This window comes from Nothobranchius furzeri, chromosome 13 (assembly GCF_043380555.1).
Source record: "Nothobranchius furzeri strain GRZ-AD chromosome 13, NfurGRZ-RIMD1, whole genome shotgun sequence".
Classification (NCBI taxonomy): Eukaryota; Metazoa; Chordata; class Actinopteri; order Cyprinodontiformes; family Nothobranchiidae; genus Nothobranchius; species Nothobranchius furzeri.
The window spans coordinates 22,208,254-22,233,627 of record NC_091753.1 but is presented as its reverse complement, the minus strand read 5'-3'; the positions used below and the strand labels follow the sequence as shown (position 1 = coordinate 22,233,627).

The 25,374-nt window shown below is 42.2% G+C and overlaps 1 protein-coding gene across 1 annotated transcript in view; it reads right to left on the bottom strand.

The window, feature by feature from the left end:
- Positions 1–24,031, bottom strand: part of LOC107373509 (ATP-binding cassette sub-family G member 4) — a 34,475-nt gene extending 10,444 nt beyond the window's left edge. The window contains exons 1-9 of the mRNA XM_070543397.1: positions 23,946–24,031; positions 22,359–22,627; positions 15,830–15,947; positions 15,576–15,708; positions 15,434–15,484; positions 14,014–14,159; positions 2,057–2,180; positions 1,846–1,960; positions 1,453–1,592 (exon numbers count right to left, since the gene is read on the bottom strand). Coding sequence (XP_070399498.1) covers positions 1,453–1,592; positions 1,846–1,960; positions 2,057–2,180; positions 14,014–14,159; positions 15,434–15,484; positions 15,576–15,708; positions 15,830–15,947; positions 22,359–22,614 — 1,083 coding nt within the window. The 5' untranslated portion in view covers positions 22,615–22,627; positions 23,946–24,031. The remainder of the gene's footprint in view (positions 1–1,452; positions 1,593–1,845; positions 1,961–2,056; positions 2,181–14,013; positions 14,160–15,433; positions 15,485–15,575; positions 15,709–15,829; positions 15,948–22,358; positions 22,628–23,945) is intronic.
- Between the last annotated feature and the right edge of the window lie 1,343 nt (positions 24,032–25,374).

Below are 25,374 nucleotides of genomic sequence, written 5' to 3'. Positions count from 1 at the left end.
CATCATTGTCTGTTTTCTTCTGAGAGGCACACAAGATGTAGAATGTAGAAATTCAACAACAGAATGAAACCAGTTTTAAATGCAGCAGAGACCACACTTATGTACCTTCAGACACAGATTATACTCTTGATTCAGAGCGCTCTCCTCATAATCCAAACAAAAAACTGCTAAAGGTGCTGCACAGAAGTAGGATGTGAAATCAGCAAAGTAGCAAGGCTAATACATTTATTTCTGGAACAAGCAAAACTAACATTTCTACACAAGTGTCTCTTCCTCAGACACAGATCATACGTTTTAACCAACTTATTCCCTACTTTACATGGAACTATGGCCTTCTCCTTTTCTTATCGTGAACAAATGAACCAGCTGGATAAAATGATGGAAAAGCAAGGCAAGGAAAGATTTCTGAAATTGCAACAAAAGGTAACAGCAGGTAACAACGTGGGTGTGTTTGTGTGCAACGATGCCCGAAGCACACCCACCAGCTGTTCTGGGACTCTACAGAACTCACAGATTACCCGTGCGCCTCTGGATGTCAGTCACAGAGTGTGCGTGAGCATTTGAGGACATTCCTAGACAAATGCAGAGTTAGCAACCTTTCTCTAAGTCTTTAAAATATGAATATTTATACGAATAAACAACATGAGAAAATAACTGACTCTCTTTGACCGCTAGAGGTACATGTTCACAAAGAGGCGTTGCTTTGGGTTGTAAATATGGAAATGAAAACAACGCACTATACATTTGTTTGCCACTAGATGGTGCAGTCAATAAAAGACACTCCAGACTGCAGCTTTAAAGTTGCAATAGCAAATTTGGAAAACAAATGAGCTTAAAACAACTTTTTCGTGCCTCTCAACAACATTCTAACATAGTATAGCTGTAAATACATTGTGGAAATAAAACGGTTCTCTCTCAGTTGTCTAGAAATCTCCATCAATAACACAGAAGCAACTGCTGTACCATCTGGTTATTGATCTTGCTGAACCGCTACAATTCCCTGGGTCCTCCACTCATTACACACTCGTGTATTCAGCACCAGAACACCACTGGTGTGAGAGATTCTCCACTCAATAATCTCAATAATATCAGAGAAGATGAAACAGCCAGCTGCCACACTTCAGCTTTAGGACAAACTACCAGAGCCCCAAAAAGAAAAACACCATTTGAGGTCACAGACAACAAAAGATGTTTGGACCTAGAAAATAGAAACTGCTGTTTAGCACTATCTCCTTTCTTCTTGAAAATGTGGGATTCCAATTGCGATGGATACAGATCCAGGGAAAATATCCGAGGGGAGGGGTGAGTGATCCATGACTGGTTTTGCGTTTTAAACACAGCTTGTTTGCAGATTTGCTATAACAGCTTTAACAGATGACCACAGATAATGACTGACTTTGTCCAGCTGGTAATGTGGCAAACTGTGCTCGGACAGGATAATTTCATACATACCAGTGGATACTTATCTGGACAAACTACTGTGCCGTTGTCACAGTGGTTCTTCTTCTCCTCCAATGCAAACATTCCACCCTGGACTGCCTCAAACAGCACTGGGTTCAAGTCCCCATGCTCTCCTGATGCCACCTCAATGACTAAATCAGAGAATTAAAGACAGTAAACTAACAACAGGAGATGCCCCCCAAACACACACACACACACACACACACACACACACACACACACACACACACACACACACACACACACACACACACACACACACACACACACACACACACACACGCACGCACGCACGCACGCACGCACACAGACGCACACACACACACTCTTTCAGAGCTGTGTGTTTGTGCGTATGTGGGGGGTGTGAATGAGGAGTTGACTTACTGAAGTCTGCAGGGTTATGGTAGGTGGGACAGTGGAGGCCGAGAGTCTTCAGGTAGGGAATGAGGTACGGTACTGAGCCTTTGTAGATGCACCGACCTTGACTGAGGATGTAAAGCTGTAAAAAAGCAAAAAATAAAGGCACTTGTTGAAAGGATATTTACATATCGGTGGCTAAATATTCAGTTTCTACTGGACCTTTGTGGACACACACCTTGTCAAACATCTCAAACAGTTTGGCACTTGGTTGGTGAATGGTACAGATGATTGTACGTCCTCCTAGTGCCAGAGATCGCATCAGAGACACCACCTGGTAACATGACACGCTGTCCAAGCCACTGATAACAGAGATAAGCACATTAGCAGCTCATATGAACAGTAAATTTGAGCTTTTATGAAAGTAACATTGATAACTTCATGAGCCAGGACCAAAGAGCAATTTTATAAATATTGTACATCTTTTAGACTGGTGGATATGGACAGTCAGTTAGATGCTCCCCCTTGTGATGTGTTGTTCACATAGAAACTGTACTTCACTTGCTGAGGGAAAATGCCTCAAGAACAAGCAGGAACAGAAAACAGATGCAGTAGAGGCCTGGCAGAGCCTCACCAAGGATGAAACCCAGCGTCTGGTGATGTCTATGCCTTCCAGGCTTCAGGCTGTAACTGACAGTAAAGGATTTGCAACCAAGCAGAGGTGTGGACTTGAGTCACATGACTTGGACTCGAGTCAGACTCGAGTCATTATTTATTAACTTCTGACTTGACTTGATAAAATCTATAAAGACTTACGACTTGACTCGAACTTGAACACTAATGACTTGCGCCTTGAATCAAACTTGTATCTGTTGACTTGATGATGACGAGAATTTTTGATATTTTAGCACAAAAGTGGCATGACATGGACAAAAACCATAAATCATTCTTGGTTCTGGGTTTGATCTTGTTCTGTTAAATGCAGCAGCACTTTGTTTATAATCGGTTTCAGTTGCACTTCCTGCTTGTTTGAGAAAATAAATTAAGCTTTAAGAAGCTTTATTTCTAGAATTTATTTGTCATCATTGTCATTAAATTGAAAATGGACAGATGACTTGATTATAACTTGAAAATTCAAAGTTAAAGGGGCATTATGGAAGTTTGACAGCCAAAACATGTATAGAAATAATAAATGTCTTCTTCATACATTCTCCTGCAATGCCCTGGTCCTGTAGAATGAGCCCTGGCATTTTTACTGTGATTGCCTGTTTTTCTGTAAAATCACAAAAAAAGAGAGCTGCTCGGGCCGAGCAGGCTGCTTCATGCGCGTTCACGCTCAGGCATAGCCCGTAGCATTTGCTATCCGTAGCTTTAGCAGCAGAGAGAGAGGTAGTGCCAACTCAGCGACTTTGTCGTTGTCCCTAACGCCTAGTGATGAACCTAGCTACATTTCTGAGGACCCTTAGCCACTTTCTTCTAAATATTTCCTGCAAATTAGCAACAAAATAGCCATTTTTGCTCCGAACCGTTCTCCGAACGTCGTTTCAGCTGTCATCAAGGATACAAATATTACAGATACAAAAGATGTCACTGGTGCTTTAGCTCATCTAATAAGATGATGGACTATCATGCAGGGACACCTGGGTTTGATTCTTGATGTGAACATAATTTGTTTAGAGTTTATTATTTACATTAATGTTTTTTTTTTTTACAGTAAGATGCCTAAATTTTTATTTGAGACTCGCCGAACGGCATTGAATTCACAGATAAAAAAGATGTGGGTTCAACTTTCATTTCGGAACAATTTTTCAAGCAAAGGAAGGGCATGATCTGCATGCAGGAAAACTGACCCACCATAAACCTTTGTCAGCTGTGCTGAAGAGAAAGGTACAGAACCAAATTATTTAATTAATTAGCTGCATGTTCTCCTGTCCTCTGTCCTCCGGGCCACACACACACACGGGACTACCTCAGCTGTTATTTTCATTAAGGAGTGTGCACGTACGCATGCGTGCCTCGTTCACGAGCCTACTAATGAAGCTGCCATTACACTTTTGGCCTGAGGGGGCAATCAGGAGCATAAAAATTCAAAACTCCGTAAAGTCCCTTCAAGGACTTGGACTTGATTTGGACTTCCACATCATTGACTTTAGACTCGACTTGGACTTGGTTGTCTTTGACTTGGACTTGATTCGAAACAACTGGAATGACTTGTGACTTACTTGTGACTTGCAAAGCAGTGACTTGGTCACACCTCTGCAACCAAGTAATAAAAAGTAAAGACTTGCTCTATGATTATTATTTTGTCCCATTACTTTTGGTCCCTTAACAGTTGGAAGGTACATATATTATAATTCCTACAATGTTCACCTGATTTTGATATACATTTCCTGGACTCCCTTGAAAAGAGGTTTTTAATCTCAATTGGCCCATTCCTGTTAAATAAAGGTCAAACAAAAATAAAATAAATCCTCAAATTAAAGCTGAAAATCTGCAGTTGTATCATATTGTGTTGATGTCCGAAAAATATTTATGTACCTACAGTAACTGTAGTTCTATGTCTTAAATGTTTAGCTTGAACTAGTTATTAGACTGTTACAATACAGTATAGGTATGTTCATATAGTCGACAGTAAGCAGGACCCTTAGCCAGGCTAGAAGGCGGCACTTCCGGGCAGGTGAGTAGGCGGTACAAATGAAGTAAGTGCAGCTGTTTTGCCCAACTTTATTTATGTTGGTAATTTAGTTGCAGGAAAATAAAAACTTTTATGTGTAACGTGATGAAGGGGCTATTCCACCGAAGGTTATTTACCCTCTCTCCTCAGATGCCTCTGACACAGAACTAATCGGTATGAGATTGCCTCAAGGTCTCATGCATTTGCTTCTAAACTGCTTTCCTTACCAGCCCAAGAGAAGAATGAAGACAAAGGACTCTTTCTTTAATAACTCAAAGAACTCTATTTTTAATAAGCTAATCAAAAGAAGTGTTAGTCCAATAATAAAATGTGAACCAATTTGTGAAATGAAAATATTAATTACTTGATATTATAATCCTACAGAATATAAGAAGTAATATGACTTTAATCTGGTTGCACTAGACATTCTGACAACACGTAATGTAAATGCATGACACATTGCTTTTACTCATCCAATCGGAACTTTCCTTTCTGAAGCGTGGCATGGTCTCTGTGGTGTTTATAAATCTGCCAACTTTGATTCTGTTGTGTTCTTAGATGTAGTTCCTGTATCTGACCAAAAGGTGGCACTTTGGTGTTTGCGATGTGAAGAAGAAAAGGAGTAGAATAAAGGATGATGGTGTTCTGAGACTCGAGTCTACGCTGCCTGTTTTTCCTATTTCTGCCTGAGCTAGCGGGAATATAACAAATTGGCGACGAGGATGGCGACGGCGGGGGTGCCGCTTCCTGCTCTGTTTCTGCCCTGCCCGGGACAACCAGGAATTCCGTTCGACATGTGGATGAAAATGTTCGAGAACTACCTGCTTGCCATCCATGCGGAGGGGGATGACTGGCCCGACGCGCGTAAGCGCGCGCTTCTTCTACACAGCTTGGGCACAGAAGGGCAGAGAATATTCTACTCATTTGCAGAGGCAGGTACTACTTATGATGCAGCTGTACAGGCTCTGCGGGCACACTTTAACCCAGCTATAAATGTTGTGGTGGAAAGACACAAATTCAGACAACGAGCGCAGAAGCCACATGAAAACATAATGGAATATGTGGGTGTGCTGCGAGAGCTAGCAGCAACATGCGGATTTGCTGCAAATACAGATGAAATGATACGTGACCAGCTGATTGAGCATGCAAGTTGTCCTAGAGTCCGTGAGAGGCTTTTGGTCCAGACAGATGCTAACCCTACCCTCAACACAGTACTGAAATTAGCATGTCAAGTGGAGGCAGCCATTGGGCACGCGCAGACTCTTTCAGCGACGACAGAAGCCGCAGCTGTACAGGAAGTGAAAGTGAAACCAAAACGTCCATTCAAGGCAAGAAATAAAAATGCTCGCTCAGAGGAATACAAAACCACTAGAAAACAAGAGAGAGCTTGTTACAGATGCGGTGCTGCTACACACCTTGCTGATGCACCAGAATGTCCTGCGCTAAAGGTGACATGCAGAAATTGCAACAAAAAAGGACATTTTGCTCGTGTATGTAAATCCAAGAAAAACACAGCTGATGTGGGAGTGATGGTTGTACTGGAGTTAAATACAGTGCAGATGATTCATAATGGACAAGAGGTGGACAAAATCTGTTGTGATGTGTCCCTGACTGCACAATCAACAACATGTCAAGTGGAACTTGTGGTAGATACAGGTTCTGCAGTGTCCATCATTCCTGAGCGACTGTATGAAAACTACTTCCAGCATGTGCCACTGAGTGAACCTCCAAAAAGGTTAGCGACTTATACCAAAGATCACGTTCCAGTTTTGGGCTGTTTGACTGCTCTAGTCCAACATGGCTCAGTTGCAGCTCAAGCCGAGCTGTATGTAGTTAAAACTGGCACAGCGCTTTTGGGCATGGACTTATTCAGAGCACTGAGACTGAGTATTGATAAAAATGCAGTGAGCATTCCAGAAACACCAGGCACAGTTGAGGTAATCAGAGCTAAACCTGCAGCTGAAGATAAAATAGGACTGGCCAAAGGGTTCATTCACCGCCTTAAAGTGAAAGAGGGGGTCACACCAGTTCAGCAAAAACTACGCCAGCTTCCTCTGTCCGTTAAACAAGCTGTTTCTGCAGAGATCGACAGACTTTTGAAACTGGATGTTATAGAGAGGATAGAAGCATCCCAATGGGTGTCCCCTATTGTTGTCACACAGAAGAAAAATGGAACAGTGAGGATGTGTGTGGACTTACGTGAACCAAATAAGGCAATAGTGATGGATAGTTACCCACTTCCTCATATGGACGACCTATTCGCTGAAATGAGAGGTGCAAAAGTGTTTTCCACGATAGATTTGGCCAACGCATATCATCAAGTACTACTGGCAGAGGAGAGCCGGGACATGACCGCTTTCATAACACACGAGGGACTGTTCAGATTTAAGCGGGTGCCATATGGTCTATGTTCAGCACCAGCCGCATTCTCCAGAATGATGTCCATTGTACTCAAAGGTCTCAGAGGTGTTCAGAACTATCTGGATGACATTATTGTTTATGGTGCAGACAGAAAGGACCATGACTGAAACTTACAAGCTGTTCTTGCTGCTCTCAAGGAAGCAGGACTGCAACTTAACGTGGAAAAGTGCCCTTTTTACCAGACCAGTTTACGGTTCCTGGGGCATGTAATCTCTGCTCAGGGTCTGCTTCCAGATGGGGAACACATCAAGGCCATCACTGAGGCCCCGGCGCCTAGTGATGCACCTACTCTGTGTTCATTTCTGGGACTCACCTCCTGGTACGCAAAGTTTGTGGACAACTATGCTACTTTGGTGGAGCCCATGAGGGAATGTTTGCGGAATGATACATTTCATTGGACTGAGGCTGCTCAGCTGAGCTTTGAAAAGGTGAAATCAGGCATTGTAAACAGTGCCGCTCTAACAGTCTTTGACCCCAGCCTGCCTACAATGGTTTCTACAGATGCATCTGACTATGGGTTGGGAGCCGTCTTGACTCAAGTGCATCCGGATGGCACAGAAAAGACAGTTGCTTTTGCCTCACGCACATTAAGCACGGCTGAGCGGAAGTATTCAGTTGTGGAGAAAGAAGCACTGGCGTGTGTCTGGGCAGTGGAGAAATGGAGAACATTTCTGTGGGGTACCAGGTTCACGCTTCGCACAGATCATCAGGCGCTTACCACCTTGCTGGCCACTAAAGGTTTAGGCCGTGCAGGTATGCGCATTGCTAGGTGGTCTGCCAGATTGTTATGCTTCTCATACGATGTCATTTATCGGGCAGGTGTACATAACCATACGGCAGATGGGTTGTCACGCTTGCCTCTACCTTTAGATGCTAAGGCAGAAGACATCACAGAACCTGACATGGTGGCTCTTCTGGAAACAGACTTGCGAGCTCTGTCTGTGTCTGATTTCGATGCAGCAAGTGGGGCATGTCCAGAACTAGATGCTTTACGTGCACAGATAAAAAGGGGTTGGCCCAAAACAGCTAAGTCCCTGCCTCCAGTGGTGAAAGCCTACTTTGCTGTCAGAGATGAACTGTCAGTGCAAGATGTGAAAGTGTTCAGAGGGCCCCACAGGTTGATTGTTCCAGTTGCGCTGCGATACCAACTGGTTACCTTGGCACATGAGACACATCAAGGTGTGGTTCGCACTAAACAAAGACTGAGAGATCTGTACTGGTGGCCAGGGATGGACAGTTGCGTCGAGGACTTTATCAGTACATGTACTACATGCAGATCACATGATAAAACTGCAAGGACGTACCCAGCACCACTACAGCCGGTCTCATTACCTGATGGGCCCTGGCAAAAAGTGGGCATTGATGTGGTCGGCCCATTTGAAATGGCGACTTGGGACTGTAGATATGCTGTAACTCTAACCGACTACTACACCAAATGGCCAGAGGTTGCCTTCATGCCAACTGTCACCACTGCTGCAGTCCCAGCCTTCCTGACTTCAATCTTCTCTCGATTTGGGAATCCGACTGAGATTGTAAGTGATAACGGAACACAATTCACCTCAAAGGAATTTGCTGATTTTCTTTTGGTGAGGAACATTGTGCACAGGAAGGTGTCTTTGTACTACCCCCAAGCTAATGGAGCTGTTGAACGCTGGAACCGCGTTCTTAAAGAGACAGTCTTCACAGCGAGGCAGGAACAGAAACCCTGGAAGGATTTTGTTACTAACTTTCTGCTGGCATACCGTGCAACCCCTCACAGTACCACTGGACTCACGCCTTACGAACTGATGTTTGGAAGGAAAATGCACACTAAAGTGAATGTAGGATCCGTACCATCACTGACATCCCAAGCTAACAAGGAGTTACGCTCCCGGGTCAGCGAGAAACAGCAAGCTGCAAAGAAGTACGCAGATGCAAAACGTGGTGCAAGAGTGCCAAAGATCAAGGAAGGCAGCTTGGTGAGAGTACGTAAACCGTTTCATGTGAAAAAGGGCTTGTCCAAGTTTCAGGATCCAACCAGAGTTATACGGAGAGCGGGTTCACATTCATATGTCCTAGAGGATGGCCGTACATGGAATGCTTCTCATCTGTCTCTTATCCCGGCAACATCAGAGCCAACTCTGTGCTCGCCTGACCCCATACAACAACAGCAACCAGTAGGTCCACAGAGGCCTGCGAGAATCAGAAAGAAACCAGCTTGGCTGGAGGACTTTGAACATTGAATGTTCATCTATGGCCTTTGGGGGGCAGTTGGGATAAATGTTAAAAGAAAAAGAAAAGAAGGCTGTGTTATTGTATTGTTCTGGTCTTAATGCATAAGTGTTACAGGAAGTGAAAAAAGGTGGTTGTCATGTATGACATAGATAGATATGTATGACATAGAAGTTTGTTAAACATTCAGGACTATATTTGTTTTCAAGGCTTAAGTAGTAAGAATGAGAAAAGTATATAAGCCTTGGGTGTTCAGTCAAGTTATTTGAGTACCCTGACAGGTTGGAATGTGTCTGGAAAGCTAATTCTGATTAGTTCTGTTATAACTGCATTTCTTCTGTTACCCTGAGATCTTTCTAAACAAGGGGGAAATATGTTGTGTTCTTAGATGTAGTTCCTGTATCTGACCAAAAGGTGGCACTGTGGTGTTTGCGATGTGAAGAAGAAAAGGAGTAGAATAAAGGATGATGGTGTTCTGAGACTCGAGTCTACGCTGCCTGTTTTTCCTATTTCTGCCTGAGCTAGCGGGAATATAACAGATTCGTCCATTAATCAAAACATCCAGATTAATAAAACCAGTCCCCACGCCATCTTAGATCAGTTCACCATATTCTAAGAGAAGTATCGGACCGGCCACCCGGACTTGCTTTTTAAGCAAAGAACCAACAAGTTGGATAAAATCTGTTGCACTTACCAACCAAGCAACGGTTCCCTTCAGAATAAAAGCTGAACTCACTGACCCTCAGGGTCCATCTGACGCTGTCAACCAACTGTCGCTTTTTACCTGGAGACAATCCAGAGACTAGTCTGTCGTACTGCTGATGCTGTTTCATCGGCTCCGGTACCGAAGGGGGGTTCGAGGACCTGGCATTCTGGATCTGTACGGAGGTCTCATCCTGAAGGGTATGTGTGGAGCGACAACATGGCGTCTTATTTGTTCATGAAACTACGATCATAGCTTAAGAGCAAAACCTCATAACATCATTCAGACTTGCTTCTCCGGACACGAGAGTTCTGATGACAACATCACTCACACACACCATTCATCTCATGTCTCATTCACACCAGATCATCCATTCACTTAGAATTTAGAGTTAGTCTTGTTTAAAGTTGTTTAGAAATAAATTTTCTTAAACGTGTTAAACGTGACTCTCTCTTCTCTTGTCTCTCAGTTAACATGAAGTTGTTACATAATCCCTGCAATAAAAAGTTCCAATCTTCTGGTTAAAATTACCCAAAGATCCATAAGATTGATTTCATATTTACTATGGAATCTTGTGTCCTATGGTTCCTTAAATAGATGTAAATTAACCCTTTACATATGTGAACTTAAAGTTTGCTAAGGGTAACTTATGCCCTTTAAATATTTGGCCTAACAAGCTGGTTCACATAATGGGCCTCACAAACACAATATATTTTTTTTATGTATTAAACATCACCAAGTAAAAAAAAACCAAAACTCTAAATTTCCCCGGGTGGCTGTTATGAGATACCACTCCCTCCCTGATAGTCAGACTCCCGGTTTTCCTTCGGTCCTTGGGCCAGTCCCAGTCCAGCTGGATGCTGGTAACCTCCTCACTGGCACTGTTTTACCTCCCAGTTGTTGGCTCCAGGTTTTATTTGTATTTTGCTTTGTCAGCTTTCAATTGGAACACTAAAGACATTCCTAAAAACCTTTCCTTCTAAAACAGCTCTCTGGGTCCTCTAACATCACATTTTAAGACAGTAAAATTCTGGTTAGTTTAGACAACATTTTACTTCATCTGTGCATGAGTTCATTGGTCAGACAGCTCAGCACCAAACTGCCTTTAAGAGACAGGTGGTGTGAACATTAAGAGACTGATCAAACCAGATGTCTGACTGTCAAAAACTTCATTATATATTTACATCCAAATGTCCTGTTTGCAGGGGCGCCCCCAGAAAATTTTGATAAGGGTAGCCAGACGGGGCCAAAGAAAATTTTGGGGTGGCATATCAAATTGGTCCTTATGGTAGCTGGGAGAGTTTAGCCTGTGGCAGTGTATTGCATTCAGTGGTGGCTGATGAATTTTTTATTGGGCGGGGTGCAGTCATGGCATCTTCATAATGTTATATCTTAGATGCATTAACTACATATCACCACTAGGGGGCACCAAATTACCATTCTTGTGATATGACACTAAATAAAAAGGCTGAAAAAAGCTAAAAACACATATTGAGAAAAACACAGTAGCGGCTGATGAAATGTTTTCTTTTCTTTTTTTTTTTTGTGGGGTGCAATTTAACAGGTGTTCTGCCAAAAAGAGCATGCCAGTCGGGATTTGCATGACCTGTTATGGGAAGGTGCATATGAATTACAAGATTTTAAATAAATTTGTACTATTAACATCAATCCAATCCAATTTTATTTTATTTCTATAAATTTCACACTGTTGACTGTACAGTTAAAAATAAACAAGCACAAAAACAAAAGAAAAACAAAAAACATATTAAACACTAAAAACTCACCAATAATAAAACACATCACAGCTAAAATAATTTTGGATAAAACACAAAATAAACATGGGTATATAAAATCAAACAAGAGTGGATGTACAACAATCGGACAGAGTCTTGTCCTTTCATACAAGTAATGACTAATTCAAATCCTAGAGTTTGAAATTGTAGGTCCTAAACAAGTCATTTGACCAGTTTCATGATTTAAGAATCAATTCCTATAAACTCTGAATTCCTCTTAAAATGTGTCTACGTCTCTAATGAGAATACAAGCTGATCGTTCTTATAGGTCAGCTCCACCTTACATGGGAACACACACTGCCACAGTAAACGAGAGAGAGCTAAACACCAGTTGCAGCATCAAACATCTTTTGTTGTCCATGACTTCAAATGGTGTTTTTCTTTTTGGGACTCTGGTTGTTTTTTCTAAAGTTGAAGTTGCAGCATCTGGCCATCCTTCTCTGATATTACTCATTAGAGAACCTCACACCAGTGGTGTTCTGGTGTGAAATGTGTGAGCACATAACGAGTGGATGTGGAAGGGTACTGGTCTGATGAGACAGACAAACGGATGGTCCAGCCGTTGGTTTCAGTTCGAACCGTGTTATTGGCTGAGGTTTTTATTAATTTAGTCATTTAAAAAAATCTCCATAATATATTTGTTAGAATGTTGTTTAGAGGCATGAAAAATGCTTTTAAGCTATCTAATTTTGCAGATTTGCCATAGTAACATTAAAGTCCAAGTTGAGTTCTAAAGTTATCAACACTGACTGGACTTGAAATTAAAGAGCAAATTGCAGGTTAGAGACTCCCATGAACCGATGTTTAGAGAAACATAATAGAAACTCATTTTAAAAGTTTTTTTTTTTACACATCCATCAATTATTTAGGCTTTTAGAGTCTTTTTTGTGAAAGTTAATTTTTTGGCCAAACCAAGTGACATCATCTGAGGGAGTCCTGTTAGCTTAATCCAGTGAAAAATATATATTATAATGCTGGCGTTGACAGAAACTTTAAATGTTTACAATTATACTCATGATGGACCAAAACCATAAAGTTATGAGTTTGCTGCACGCCCCAGAGAGCAAAGACAAACCAGAGGGAGAAACGATCGGCCAAAGCAGAGAGAATAAGGAGGAGATGCAGCAGGTGTCTGGTGAGTTAACCATGTTAGCTTAAACTCGTGTGCTAAAATCACAATATTGTACAGATTACTATCGTGTACCAGACAATTAAAATAGTATCGGTCAGTTAATAATAATATTAATACTAATGGGTGTCTGTCAGCGGTCTCATACTTGTTAACATCTGTTCACATATCGTAGTTTAGCTTAGGGAGAGGGAGAGACGCCTGTGATCTCGTTCTGGAGCTCATGCGGGCTTCTGTGAGTGGGATCCCACCCAGACACCAGCGAGCCAGTTGAGCTGATATTTTTAAAAGCTGCACACGATCGTTCCCTAGAGGTCCACGGTGGTTCTGATCTGGTTCCGACCCAGAAAGCTTGCTTGGCTGGTCCGCTGAGCTGAGAGAGACACGCAGTTCTGGAGCTCATGCGGGCATCTGTGAGCTGGATTTGACCCAAACACGATCGAGACAGTCGAGCTGGCATTTTTAAAAGCCACGCATCCTCTCCTGGTGGTCCAGGCGGCGGTTCTGATCCGGCTCCAACCCGGAAACCAGTTGGCCCGCTGAGTCACGCGTCTCTTCTGGTTTTGACGGTGATCTGAGTTCCAGAAATCCGCATTAAATTTGTCAAACCCCACCACAGGTCTCTAGAGCCCAGCGCGGACCTCCCTGTCCTGGTACCGACCAATGCGGGCTACAGAAGTCCGTCTTTTCAGCTGCCCAAAACACCCTCAGGTATGGAGATAGAGGCGTTGTTCCTCTTGTCTGGAAACCTGGGGACTCGATGTCCAGACACGCTGGAGTTGGTACAGCCTTCACAAACTATATTTTATCAACATGAACACAACCCGCCACTAGTAAACACACACACGGACTGGATAACATGACCTCTCTACCCTAAAACTAGCCACTTTCCACACTGAGCTGAGGCAGCCTAGCTTCTGACTCCCTTTGGTTACGTCAGAGGTTCACATTTAGAAACAAGCTTTGCTGAGAAAGGACACGTTCTACTAGAAAAACTCTGCTGTTATGTATTTTAAAACCAAATATCCACAATAACCTTTTTAAATAGTATTTTTTGGACAGAATTTTATATGAATTAGAAAACAATTTTAACCTGCAATTAGCTCTTTAAGTCCAAGTCTTCTGACAGCTCACAGGTCTGCTATAACCCTTTGTATATTAATTGGATCCACATGAACTTTTGCTTTATTAAAGGCATTAAAGTTCTAAAAAGCTTAAAAATAAATGAATAATAATAAATAAATTGATGACCTGCCGTTCTCACCTGGTGGGCTCGTCGAAGAACATAACTGGAGGATTGTTTACTAGTTCCAACGCGATGGCCAGACGTTTACACTGACCCCCAGACAGAGAGCTGGTCCTGATGTGAGCGCAGTCAAGGAGCCCTAAAGCAGTGAGAATCTCATTGACCTGTGAACAGAACATGAAATTAAACAGGTTTATGAAGGATGTGAAAGATATTTAAACACATTTGGTTTTTATGTTAGTGTCGCAGAAGAACTGAGAGAGAAGTGATGCCATGCGGCTCAGGTCTGTAGACGTATGCAGACTAGATCCACAGCTTTGTCTACCTGCCACCCATCTTTTATCCGAGTTAGCTGTGAAAGCAAAAGTCCCTTAACAAATCAGTGCTACTGCAGACATCACGGCTACAATAGTGTAAAGATAGCTTTAGTCACCACTCAGGGCTCCCTACTGTTTGGTGTCAGGAGTGAAAACGGCCATCAGGCTTCACCAGTTGCTTTAAATACCCCAGTGGTGCACAACTAATGAAAAGAGCAGTCTTGCAGATGTTTAGACCTTTGTACACCCTAAAGCAGGGGTGTCCAATCCTGGTTCTCGAGGGACGGTATCCAGCACATTTTCGTTTTAACCTGCTTCAACACACCTGATTTCAATCAGCAGGTGATTAACAGGCTTCTGCAGAGCCTGATGAGCTGCTGCACAGGTGATTCAACCAGCTAATCAAGCGTGTTGAAGCAGAAAAACCACAAAACCTGCTGGTTACCGGCCCTCCAGGACCAGGATTGGCCACCCCTGCCCTAAAGGGTCAATTTCACAGACAGAAGGAGACAGTGAAACCATCCTCCACATTTTTCATTTTAGTGAAGCAGATTTAGATTTTCCACAAATTAAATGTCATGATTAAATTTTTGATTTTTAAAGCATCACTGTTCCTTTAACTTGTTGGTGCCTCTAATCTAGTCACAGAAAAACAAATCAGTGATCGATTTGTCATGGCTGAGAGTAAAAGAGTAATATTGTTACTTCTACTGACCTCATCGGACAGTGAATAAATACAATCTCAGTCTGCCATAACTCTGTACAACCTGTGGATTCTGCATGCATTTACGTTTATTTAAAGTGAAAATTCCTGGTTTTACCATTTTACAATAAAGAACAAACACTTAGCTTTGAGAGAAACCTTGCACAAACAAATGTGATATCATTTATAAAACTTGCTAATTTTAAGACAGAAGTGGTTTAAAAGAATCCATATGCAGAAATGAACGGCCCCCTTTTATTCAAAGTGTGTTCAAACAAAGGAGAGGATTGTTGGGAAATGGATCTTCATGCATCTGAGTCCTATTTGTCTGCCTGAGGTTATGTGTGCTGTTAAATGGTTTGAATTTCAGGGGACGTACATCTCTATATGTGTTTTTTGTGTTAAGCTGTATGCTCACCACTTCTTTTTTCACTTCCAGTGTTTCATTCAGTTTTAAGTTGGCAGAAACCTGTAGAAACAACAAAATATTCACTATCATCATCTGATCAAATCAAAAGTCCAATTTGGTTTTAGCTGCAGCTCAGAATAAAAGTCCTGACCATCATGGCTTCCCGGGCAGTAAGGTGTGGCAGGAGCATGTCTTCCTGCATGATGTAGCAGGACATCTTCCTGAATGTTCTCAGGTCCCTGGGTTTCCCATTAACCAGGATCTCCCCCTTCATTCCTGTTTCTCTGAACAGCACGAAGGACACATAACACTTAAGACCACTGTGCTGGTTGGAAGGGCGGAACCATCCAGAAAAGGAGCAGGAATAGTACCACCTTCAGTGGAAAGAAAGCTTTGCTCTCTCACCTGTATCCAGCTAGAATGTTCATTAAAGTGGACTTTCCGGCCCCCGAGGGCCCCATTATTCCAATCAGCTCCCTGCTGCAGAATCTTCCAGAAAGACACTTCAATAAAGCTTTGAATCCTGGAAACAACAAAACTAGCTTTCAGACACTTAGTATGAAAATTTCAGGTGAAAGTCAAAACATTTGAATATGGTCTCACCTGTAACTAACTAATGTAAATAACTGGTACAAGACCACTGCTACATCAAATACCTAAACCTTAAAACATTTCAAGAATAAACTGGATTTTTCCAAGCATGGTTGTGCCATCAGTGCAATAACAGTGTCCTCAGTCTGAGGAACAAAAAAAAACCAGAACCAATATAAACACATCTGATGTAGTATTCTGTTAAATGGGGAATCATGGCTCTCGTAGGCTCCTGTTAGCTTAGCTCCATCAATCATGTGTGCAGCTAATAAAATAATAAAAAAGGTGTTTCCTTAATTCAGCCTCATGATGTGAACATCATGTGTCACGCTGCGAGCGCAGGAGGACTGGACCCAAAACGCAGAACACCACACAACTCAAGGCTGGAGAGGTTGTATGAATAAAAAAAATCCTTTTATTAGGATAAAACACTCAAAAAAAAAAACTGCAGGACTCTACGCCAAAATTAAAGTTCAAAAAGTCAAAAATAAAAGATCACTCATGAGCCAGAATGTATAGTTACTAGAGACGGGGATAAAGCAACGCTGACGAAAGACAATGAACCGACAAACACTGGAGACACAGGCAGGGTTTTATACACAGGGCTGGGTGATACGAGACGAGGAGCAGGTGTGTGGGGACACAGGGCACAGGTGAAACTAATAAGTAAATGAATGATCTGAAGTGGGGAAGGGAACACACACACTAAAGCCCCATTCCCACCTGTACCGGGTCGGCCCGGGCCGGGTAGCGTAGGTTGTTTACATATCTGGGTGGCCTGGAATTTTCCCGGGCCAACCAAGGCTCATTCTTGGCCCTCTTCCCGAGGGGTACTGCTTCAGGCCGACCAGGGCCAACACGCCCACTGCTGACAGCAAATTCACACCTTCCATTAGAGCAAGCCTCTGATTGGTGGGTAGAATCAGCCCAATCACACCTTCCATTAGAGCAAGCCTCTGATTGGTGGGTAGAATCAGCCCACAGGGGCTTAAGGCAAGGATGTGTGGAATCAACCGGGCCAGGCTGGGGCCGACTGGGGCTACCCGGCCCGGGCCGACCCGGTACAGATGGGAATGGCCCATAAAGGAGACTAAAGAACTGAAATCATAAACCTATAGAAAACTACTGTGGAGAGACTAAGGCCTAGTCCACACGTAGCTGTTTTTTTTAATAAACGAATATCCGCCCCTCCAAAAACTTGCATCCACACCACCTCGTTTTAAAAACAAACTCTGTCCACACGTTCCCTGATAAATACGTTGTTAAGGACATGCCAGACCTGTAGGCGGCAGTACTTCCCCCGTTCTTAACCTCGTCCTTCGTCTGTGGTCTTCCGCAAGGAGCAGTAATTCCGCTTGCAAAAACAAACAAGCAAAAAGCGCTTGGACAAATGATGGATCGGGTAGTGACAGAGCGCAGCTCTGAAGGCTTCCATGATGCCGGCTAGAGTAAACACAGGTCGCACACGTGATGTCAGCATTTTTGTGTTGCGGAAAGTGACGTTGCGGACCTTAAAACTCCGGTTTTGTCTGTCCACACGCAGACACCCAAAACGGAGAAAACGCAGATCTTCACTTTGGCCGGAGTTTTTAAAAAGATCCGTTTTCGTGTGAAAAAACTCAGTTTTCGTGTGGATGACAGGCCAAAACGTAGAAAAATATCTACGTTTTGGCAGATCCCCGACTACGTGTGGACAGGGCCTAATAGAACATGAGGGGACACCTGGAGGGGGCTGGGGACCAAAGGGACACGGAACACGACATCATGTTGGTTATCCTTTAACTAGGATTTAACCTGGTTTTAGGTTTGTTAATGATTCCGTCTCACATTCTCTCACTGATAAGTTTTCAATGTTTTTGTTCTTTCACACTAATACCTGGGTGTTCCTTTGTTTTGGTTGCAGTTGTTTGTTTTAGTTATTAAACTGCAGAAAACCTTCCAGATTCTTTGGGTGTTTCATTTACACATTGATATGATCCAGTGTGTGCTATTAGTGTGGAAATACTCCGCTACAGGTCTTTGTACTGAAAGTGTAAACAAACCCTAGGCTAACTGCAGTGTTACTAAAATCAGAGTAAGATTTGTTTGTTTTAAAAAAAATCTGTTTCTGATTTTCTGACTTGAATTAACTATTGGCCTGACTCACGACCTGTTTCAGTCAAAGCAGTAGACACTGATTGTGTTCATGGGCAGAGCCCAGCCACGTAGGGACCTTTGACTAGTGACCAACTCCTGGCATAATGCTAACACAATTATTTGGTCGGTTTGGTTGACAGCTGATGGATTTGGAGGTTTGAGTGTGTCTCACATTAATAAAACTGTAGCGTTAGAAAACAAGGCCACCCAGGCAAGCTTACCCTGCAAACAGTCAACGTTGCATGAACGTGCAGATCATGTCTATATTGAGTCTGTCGGTCCACACCACGTCTGTAGGACGTCCAAACTAGATCTTTGCACAGTGGGTAGCTACGGTGAATTTTCATTCATTCTAACGTTTCAATTAGAAAAAAAAACCAACAACAGACTAAATTAGTTTATTAATTTATCAAAAGCCCATACTGATCATTTCACCTTTGGTACACAATATCTGACATCAGTCGAGCTGTTTTATCAGATCATGGATGTGGGAATGTCAGAATTAATTATTAATTAGTTTAACTTTTCATCTCCTTGCTGCAGCAAAACTAAACAGTGCATTTATGGAACTGCTTAATGAAACAAAGAAAAACGTCGATTATGTGGACGAGGTGACCCGGTGAGCTGAGTAATCTGAGTAGGATCTGTTCACGTCAGCCTAGCACCCAAGCTTATTTCAGGATGGGTTCACAGACATAGACTGACAATTTTTGTTGAGCTGTTGAAATATATTTGTGAACTACTTGCATTAGTTGATAAAGAGTATTTTAAAATAATTTAGTCAAACTGAAGATACATAATTTGTGCTCAACCAGCAAATGACGCACAATTTCTAATAAAATGTAAAATAAAAAATGTTCTGTGATCAAAAAGCTTCTATTCTGACCAAATTACTGCAGATATCAAAATGATTTGTTTTCCATTTGTGAGGGCGGTGGTGGCAGAGGAGCAAAGTGCCCACCCCATTAACGGAGGGTTGCAGGTTCGAGCCCTGTCTGTTGTAGTCATATCCTTGGGCAAGACACTTCACCCTCCTTGCCTGCTGGTGATGGTTGGGGGGACCGGTGGCACCAGCGCGCCCCAGGGCAAGTGTGGCTACACTGTAGCTCATCACTACCAGCGTGTGAATGTGTGTGTGCATGGGTGAATGACTGGTTGTGTTGTAAAGCACCTTGGGGGGTTGTAAAACTCTGGAAGGTGCCAAATCAAACACAGGCCATTTACCTTTTCTTATTACACATGATATAATCCTAATTATACAAGTGCAAATATTAGACTGGATGTCAGAGATGCATACACAGGTGTCACAAGTCCTTATCACAAAGTCTGCAAAGGAAGTTACACAAGTTTTAGACCCCTTTTATTTATTTATTTATTTGCGTGTGTCATGGTCTGCGTCTGCCCCCTCCTTTATGTGTCTCCTGGTGTCCTCCATCCCTCTCTAGATTCCCTCATGTGTCCTTTGTCTGCGTCTCATTTATTGTGTTTTCTGTTTGTGGGCATTCGATCATCCCCATTCCCTCTAGTTGTAGCTCCAGCCTCTTTGTCCCCAGCTCTGTCTGTTTGGGTGTGTGCGTGTCCATTCCCCAATTTGGTGTGTGTGAATGTATTTGGGTGTGATTGTGTGTGTGTGAGTCCTTCCCTCAGTCTTTTAGTTCAGTTTTGTGTTTATCTGCCCTTTTGGTTCTGCTTCCCCATTTAGATAATTGTTGTCGCCTGTCTTCCCTCCAGCCCTCACTCCACACACCTGCTTCCTGTTTCCCTAATTGTTCCTCCCAGTCTTTTTAAGCCCTGTCTTGTCTCTGTGTTGTTGTCGGTCCATTGTATTTCTTGGTCAGCGTTGTTTTGTCTCCAGTCTCAGTTTTTAGTTCTCTGCTCAGAATGTGAGCTTTTGGATTTTTGGTTCTCCTCCTAAATAAAGGATTTTTACTTTATACCAACTCCTGCCTCGTGTCATCCTGGGTTACTGCATCTTGGGTCCTAACAACCTCCTCCTTGCTCTCAACATGACAGCGTGGGCAAGTTGTAGTCCCCTGGAGTGTTTTTCAGTGGTCTAAAGTCCTCTTTTTAGATGAACGTTAAGTCTACAGCTCATTTGGAAATCAAGGTCCCAGATTCTGGGTTATAGAGACACTGAACTTTGGATTTTCATGATCTAAAATTCATAATCATCCAAACTAAAACACATAAAAGCCTGAAATACGTCACTCTGTGTACTGAATCTATATACAGGGCTCAGTATAAATGAGAACACCCCTTTTAAAAAGTATGAATTTAATCAGTAGCTCAATGAACAAAAGGACAATTTCCAGAATGTTCACAAAGCTGGTTTTATTGAACACTTGTTTAACTCCTTAACATGAAATTAAGTGAATATAACTAAGGGGACAAAACCTTCAGTTTTACTAATATTGGTTGAAGCCTGCAACAAAAACTACTACATCTGACTGACTGCCTGAATTAAATGAAGTTATGGCTTTCTGCCAATTTCCTCCATCTAAACAGCTCCAAACTGGAGGCTTTTTTTTTTGTCCCCTGCTCCCCCTCTGCTGTTGAGCCATCTCTGCCGTATTCTTTGTCAGTTTTTCTGAAGCCGACAATTAAAAGTTTGGGGGTCATACTGGACACCAATTTTAAAATGGATACACAGATGAACCAGATAGTCAGGTCGTGTTTCTTTCATCTTCGCCGGCTGACTAAATTAAAATCGGTCCTTTACAAGAGAGATCTCCACATGGTTGTTCATGCTTTTGTAACGTCACGTTTGGACTATGCTAAAGCTCTGTTATATGGGGTTCCCTCCTCTTTAATGGTACGCCTCCAATTGGTACAGAATGCTGCAGCGAGGTTTCTAACAAACACAGACCGATGGCAACACATCTCACCTGTTTTAGCAAATTTGCACTGGCTTCCTGTTCAGTTTCGGATTAAGTTTAAAATTCTACTGCTGGTGAATAAATCTTTGAATGAAATGGCACCCTTTTATTTGGCACAGCATTTAAGCCCCTATGTTCCGGTGCGAACCTTGAGGTCCTCTGACCAGCACCTTCTGCTCGTCCCTCCAGCTCGCTATAGGGCACGTGGCGAACGGCTTTTTAAGTTTGTGCATCTAAGCTTTGGAACCAACTCCCCCTGACGGTCCAACTTGTCCCCCCCCCCCCCCCCTTTACAACTTTTAAAGTACGTCTGAAGACATATTTTTATTCCCTGGCTTGCAGCTGAGATTGTTTAACTCTTAATTTTGTCTGTTATTTTAGTTTTTTTAAACTTATTTTTATCTAATGACGACGCTGTTTTCTAGTTTGGTGATCTGTTACTTTAGTTTTTAAGTGTTTTTATCTATTTTATGCTGCTGTCTTCTGGTTTGGTGTCCTATCGTCTTGTGGAGCACGTTGGTTGGCGTAGTCGCTGTTTAAACATGCTTTATAAATAAAAAATAAATAAATGAAAATAATATTTTGCTTATAAACTGTATAACTGGGTCTTTACAAATGCAATCTTTCTGTTTCTGTGCATTTTTTTGACATGTCGGTGTAAACTTGATTAAATCTAGAATCTAGGTCTAAAAACATCTTGGTGCTGCCCCCTGTGGCAGAAAAGTGGCTACTGCTTTTTAAACTTGTGATCGACTGGTGCCGGTACAATTTGACATCATCGGTACTGTCTCCTCCCACTCCCCCTCCCTCCCAGGATGGAAATTCCCCACACTTGGCCATGCCACTCCGTGCCTCCTGGCAACGCCCACTTTCATAGTATTTTTCAAATCTTGACTGGGGGTGGAGTTACATTTTCTGATGGTGTGCAGTCCCTCTTTAAATGAATCATCAGACTCACCTGTGGTTGAATGCCTGTTCATTCAAATTTTGTAGTCTTAAGTGTGGCTTTTCTCCTAAGACTATAATTGGGGTGTACTCATTTTTGCAACATGGGCTTGAAAGTATTTGTTAGGAAAATCACTTTTTTGTGTTTGCAAATAAATGTTTCTTGTTTGCAATCAATGGACCACATTTGTGGGAGTATTTTGTAGTTTGGTGTCTCATAAAAAATGTTGATTCTGAAAGAAAACTCAAGATTTTTTGACAAATGTAGTGGGGTGTACTCGTTTATGCTGAGCACTTTAATATGAGCTACACTTTCTTAAATGATATTCTAATATTTTGAGCTGTACTTGTGACAGTTTGTAACATGTGCACCACGCTTGCATTACCTCTTCTCTTCCAGCAAGGTCCTTCCTGAATAGTATAGGAGACGTTGATAAACTCCAGGTCCACAGGTGAGCGCTTAGGTAGGTGTGAGAAACACTGAGCATCAGTCATCTGGCTCTCAACTTTCTTCATGTGGTCAAACAAGGATGGGTCCTGAGGCAGCTGAGGGAGAGCTAAAGGTTGGCTGGCTCCATTACAGAAGACGGTTTCCTCCATGGAGAGAGTCACACAATCAGGTTCTAATGCCTTATTGTCCATATCGGATCTCCAGCTGTGGATGGAGAAAAGAAGGATCCAAAGGAAAATTAATCATTCAGTGTCTGCAGACATAGAGCTGGTATAGTGCATATTTTATAATGTTTCCCAAAAGGTTCAGGACAAAGAAAACAAAAGGAAATTGGAAAACAGATTTTAAAATCCTTCTGTAGATCAGTTTTACAATCAAGTCACTTTCAGTGACAAGACATAACACCCTGTGAACTGCTGCAGCTTGGAAATTTGTTTTGCACCTCAGATAATTTATAATGATTATGATGATCAATTTTCATAAAAAAGTTACAAACATTCTACAAACATCAACCATTCAAATTAGGTTGTAAAAGAACTTAAGTGTAATTTGTTTGAACTCTAAAAACATCAAACATGCTTAGTTCAACTGGTATTTTCTACCTTCTGTTAATGATGAGCAAGATGAGAGTTTTTATTACAAAATACTGTTGTTTGTCTTCACTCCAGTAAATATTGTGTAACATTTGTGCAGATTAACTGAATTTGTGTCTCAGATTTACAGAAGTTGGCTGCAGAGGCGTTTAGGCTGAAGGCTTAGAGGTAAACAGTTTTAACCTGACTTTTGGTTTTTCTCATAGTAAAGTAATATGTATTTCCTTTTTGTGGAAAGACCCGATGAGGAAAGACATGCTTCCCCAGGTGCTTACTGGTCATCAAAATGCAGATACCTCTAATCTACTTTCTTTTCCAAAGCTCGTTGTAGAGAACGGTTCCCAAGTCCTTGGTGGTACAGTAATTTGTCTTTTTTCAGACACAGGTTTCATTTAATAACTCATGGGGTTCTTAATCCCTTTAAGGATTAAAATAAACTTTTTTCTACCCTTGATCTGCTCAAAGTAGGAGGGGAGTGGAGGTCCCATCTTGGGAAAAATCTGCACATTTAGGTACACCACCAAGCACCACGCTAAGCCAACGTATGGGAACAAATCACTCCTAGAGTTCTCCTGCAGCTTCCATCGAGAGAGAGAGAGAGAGAGAGAGAGAGAGAGAGAGAGAGAGAGAGAGAGAGAGAGAGAGAGAGAGAGAGAGAGAGAGAGAGAGAGAGAGAGAGAGAGAGAGAGAGAGATCTCCCCTTCTGGTGTCAAAGGGTCCAAGAGAACGAGAAGAGAGGCAGAGCCGAGAAGGGATGCCATGAATGCCAGCATGTCAACTACAACTGCACGGCGCCGGTGAAAAGGGGAAGTCCATGGAGGGCAGAGAGGATGTGAAAGGAACTCACTGACCTGATCATTGAGCTTCAGATTATCTACTGTGCCAATCTGACTCTAATACCTGACACACCAGCTGGATTAAATACTCACTGATTTAAATCAAAATGTTCTATCCAACAAGCTGAGCCTCACATCTCCTGCCTCTGTCACACGGAGGCACGCATGACAAAGTCCAGTACCAGGAACTAAACAAGATATCTGGAACTCTAAAGAAGATACCTGGAACAACAGAGACCCACCCACTCTGGCAGATTGACGCCCTCATGTACGGCGAGGAACAGAAGTATTTCAACACCTTGCGATTTTGCAAGTTCTCCCACTTCGAAATCATGGAGGGGTCTGAAATTCATGTGGGTCCATTCTCACTGTTAGCGACTGCATTTATAAGAATTCAGGAAATCACATTGTACGACTTTTTAAGAATTTATTTGTATTCCACTGCTGCACAAAAGTATTTGAACTCCTGGCAACCAGCAAGAATTCTGGCTACTCTGTCTTTAACAAGTCCACCTTTACTCCACTAAAATATTAGCACCTGTCTGAGCTTGTTGAAGACACCTGTCCACATCAGTCAGTCAGACTCCAACTACTACCTCAAGCAAGACACAAGAGCTGTCAAAAGACACCAGAGACAAAACTGTGGACCTCCTCAAGGCTGGAAGGGCTTACGATGACTGGAGAGCTGAGGTGAACAGGACTGTGAGACCAACTGTGGGGAATTGAAGGGCTGCTGTACTTCTGACCAAAACCCATGTTTATCTTTATTATACCTATAAATTATTATCCACCACGGTGTAAATATATGCAAAGTCAGCATTCACTACAATACACACCAATTACATAAAAATCTGCAGCATGAAAGGTCATTGTTCTATAGTGTTTCCATAATGTCCTTGAGACACTCCCACATCTGCAGTTAAGGAGGCTTAGCTCAAGGTTTTGGGAATGGTGCCACAAACATGAAAGGACATTTTTCTGCAGCACTGTTCATAATCTAAACATTAGCACTAAGCTGACTCTGACCCACATCAGTCAAGTTTCATACTCAAATCTCATTCCCTGATTCTGCAGAAAGCGGCTGCTTATTTGCTGATGTTACATAACAAGAAACGACTTTGAGATCAGACCCACATAGTTGATTAGCACCGCTGGTTCCTCATGACTTTACGGGAATGAGACATGATTCACCGAAGAGGCTTTAACAGGAAGAAAACTCTCCAGGATACAGAGAAATGCTTCACCCACACAGAGCTCAAATGAGGAGGGAAGGTGTTTAAATGATGCATCTTGTCTTTCCGTTCCTGTTTGTTTGTATCACACAATTAAAAACAACGAGCCACCAATGTGCACAGGCCAAATAATTATGACTACAAAGAATTAAAAGGATAAAACAAATTTAAGACATTTGTTTTAAAAATAGATTTAAAAGCTGGAAATGACTTCCAAACATGAAGTGATAAAATATTATCTTGTTAATCACATCTTCTCAGATGTTGAACCATCAAACATACACAGATCA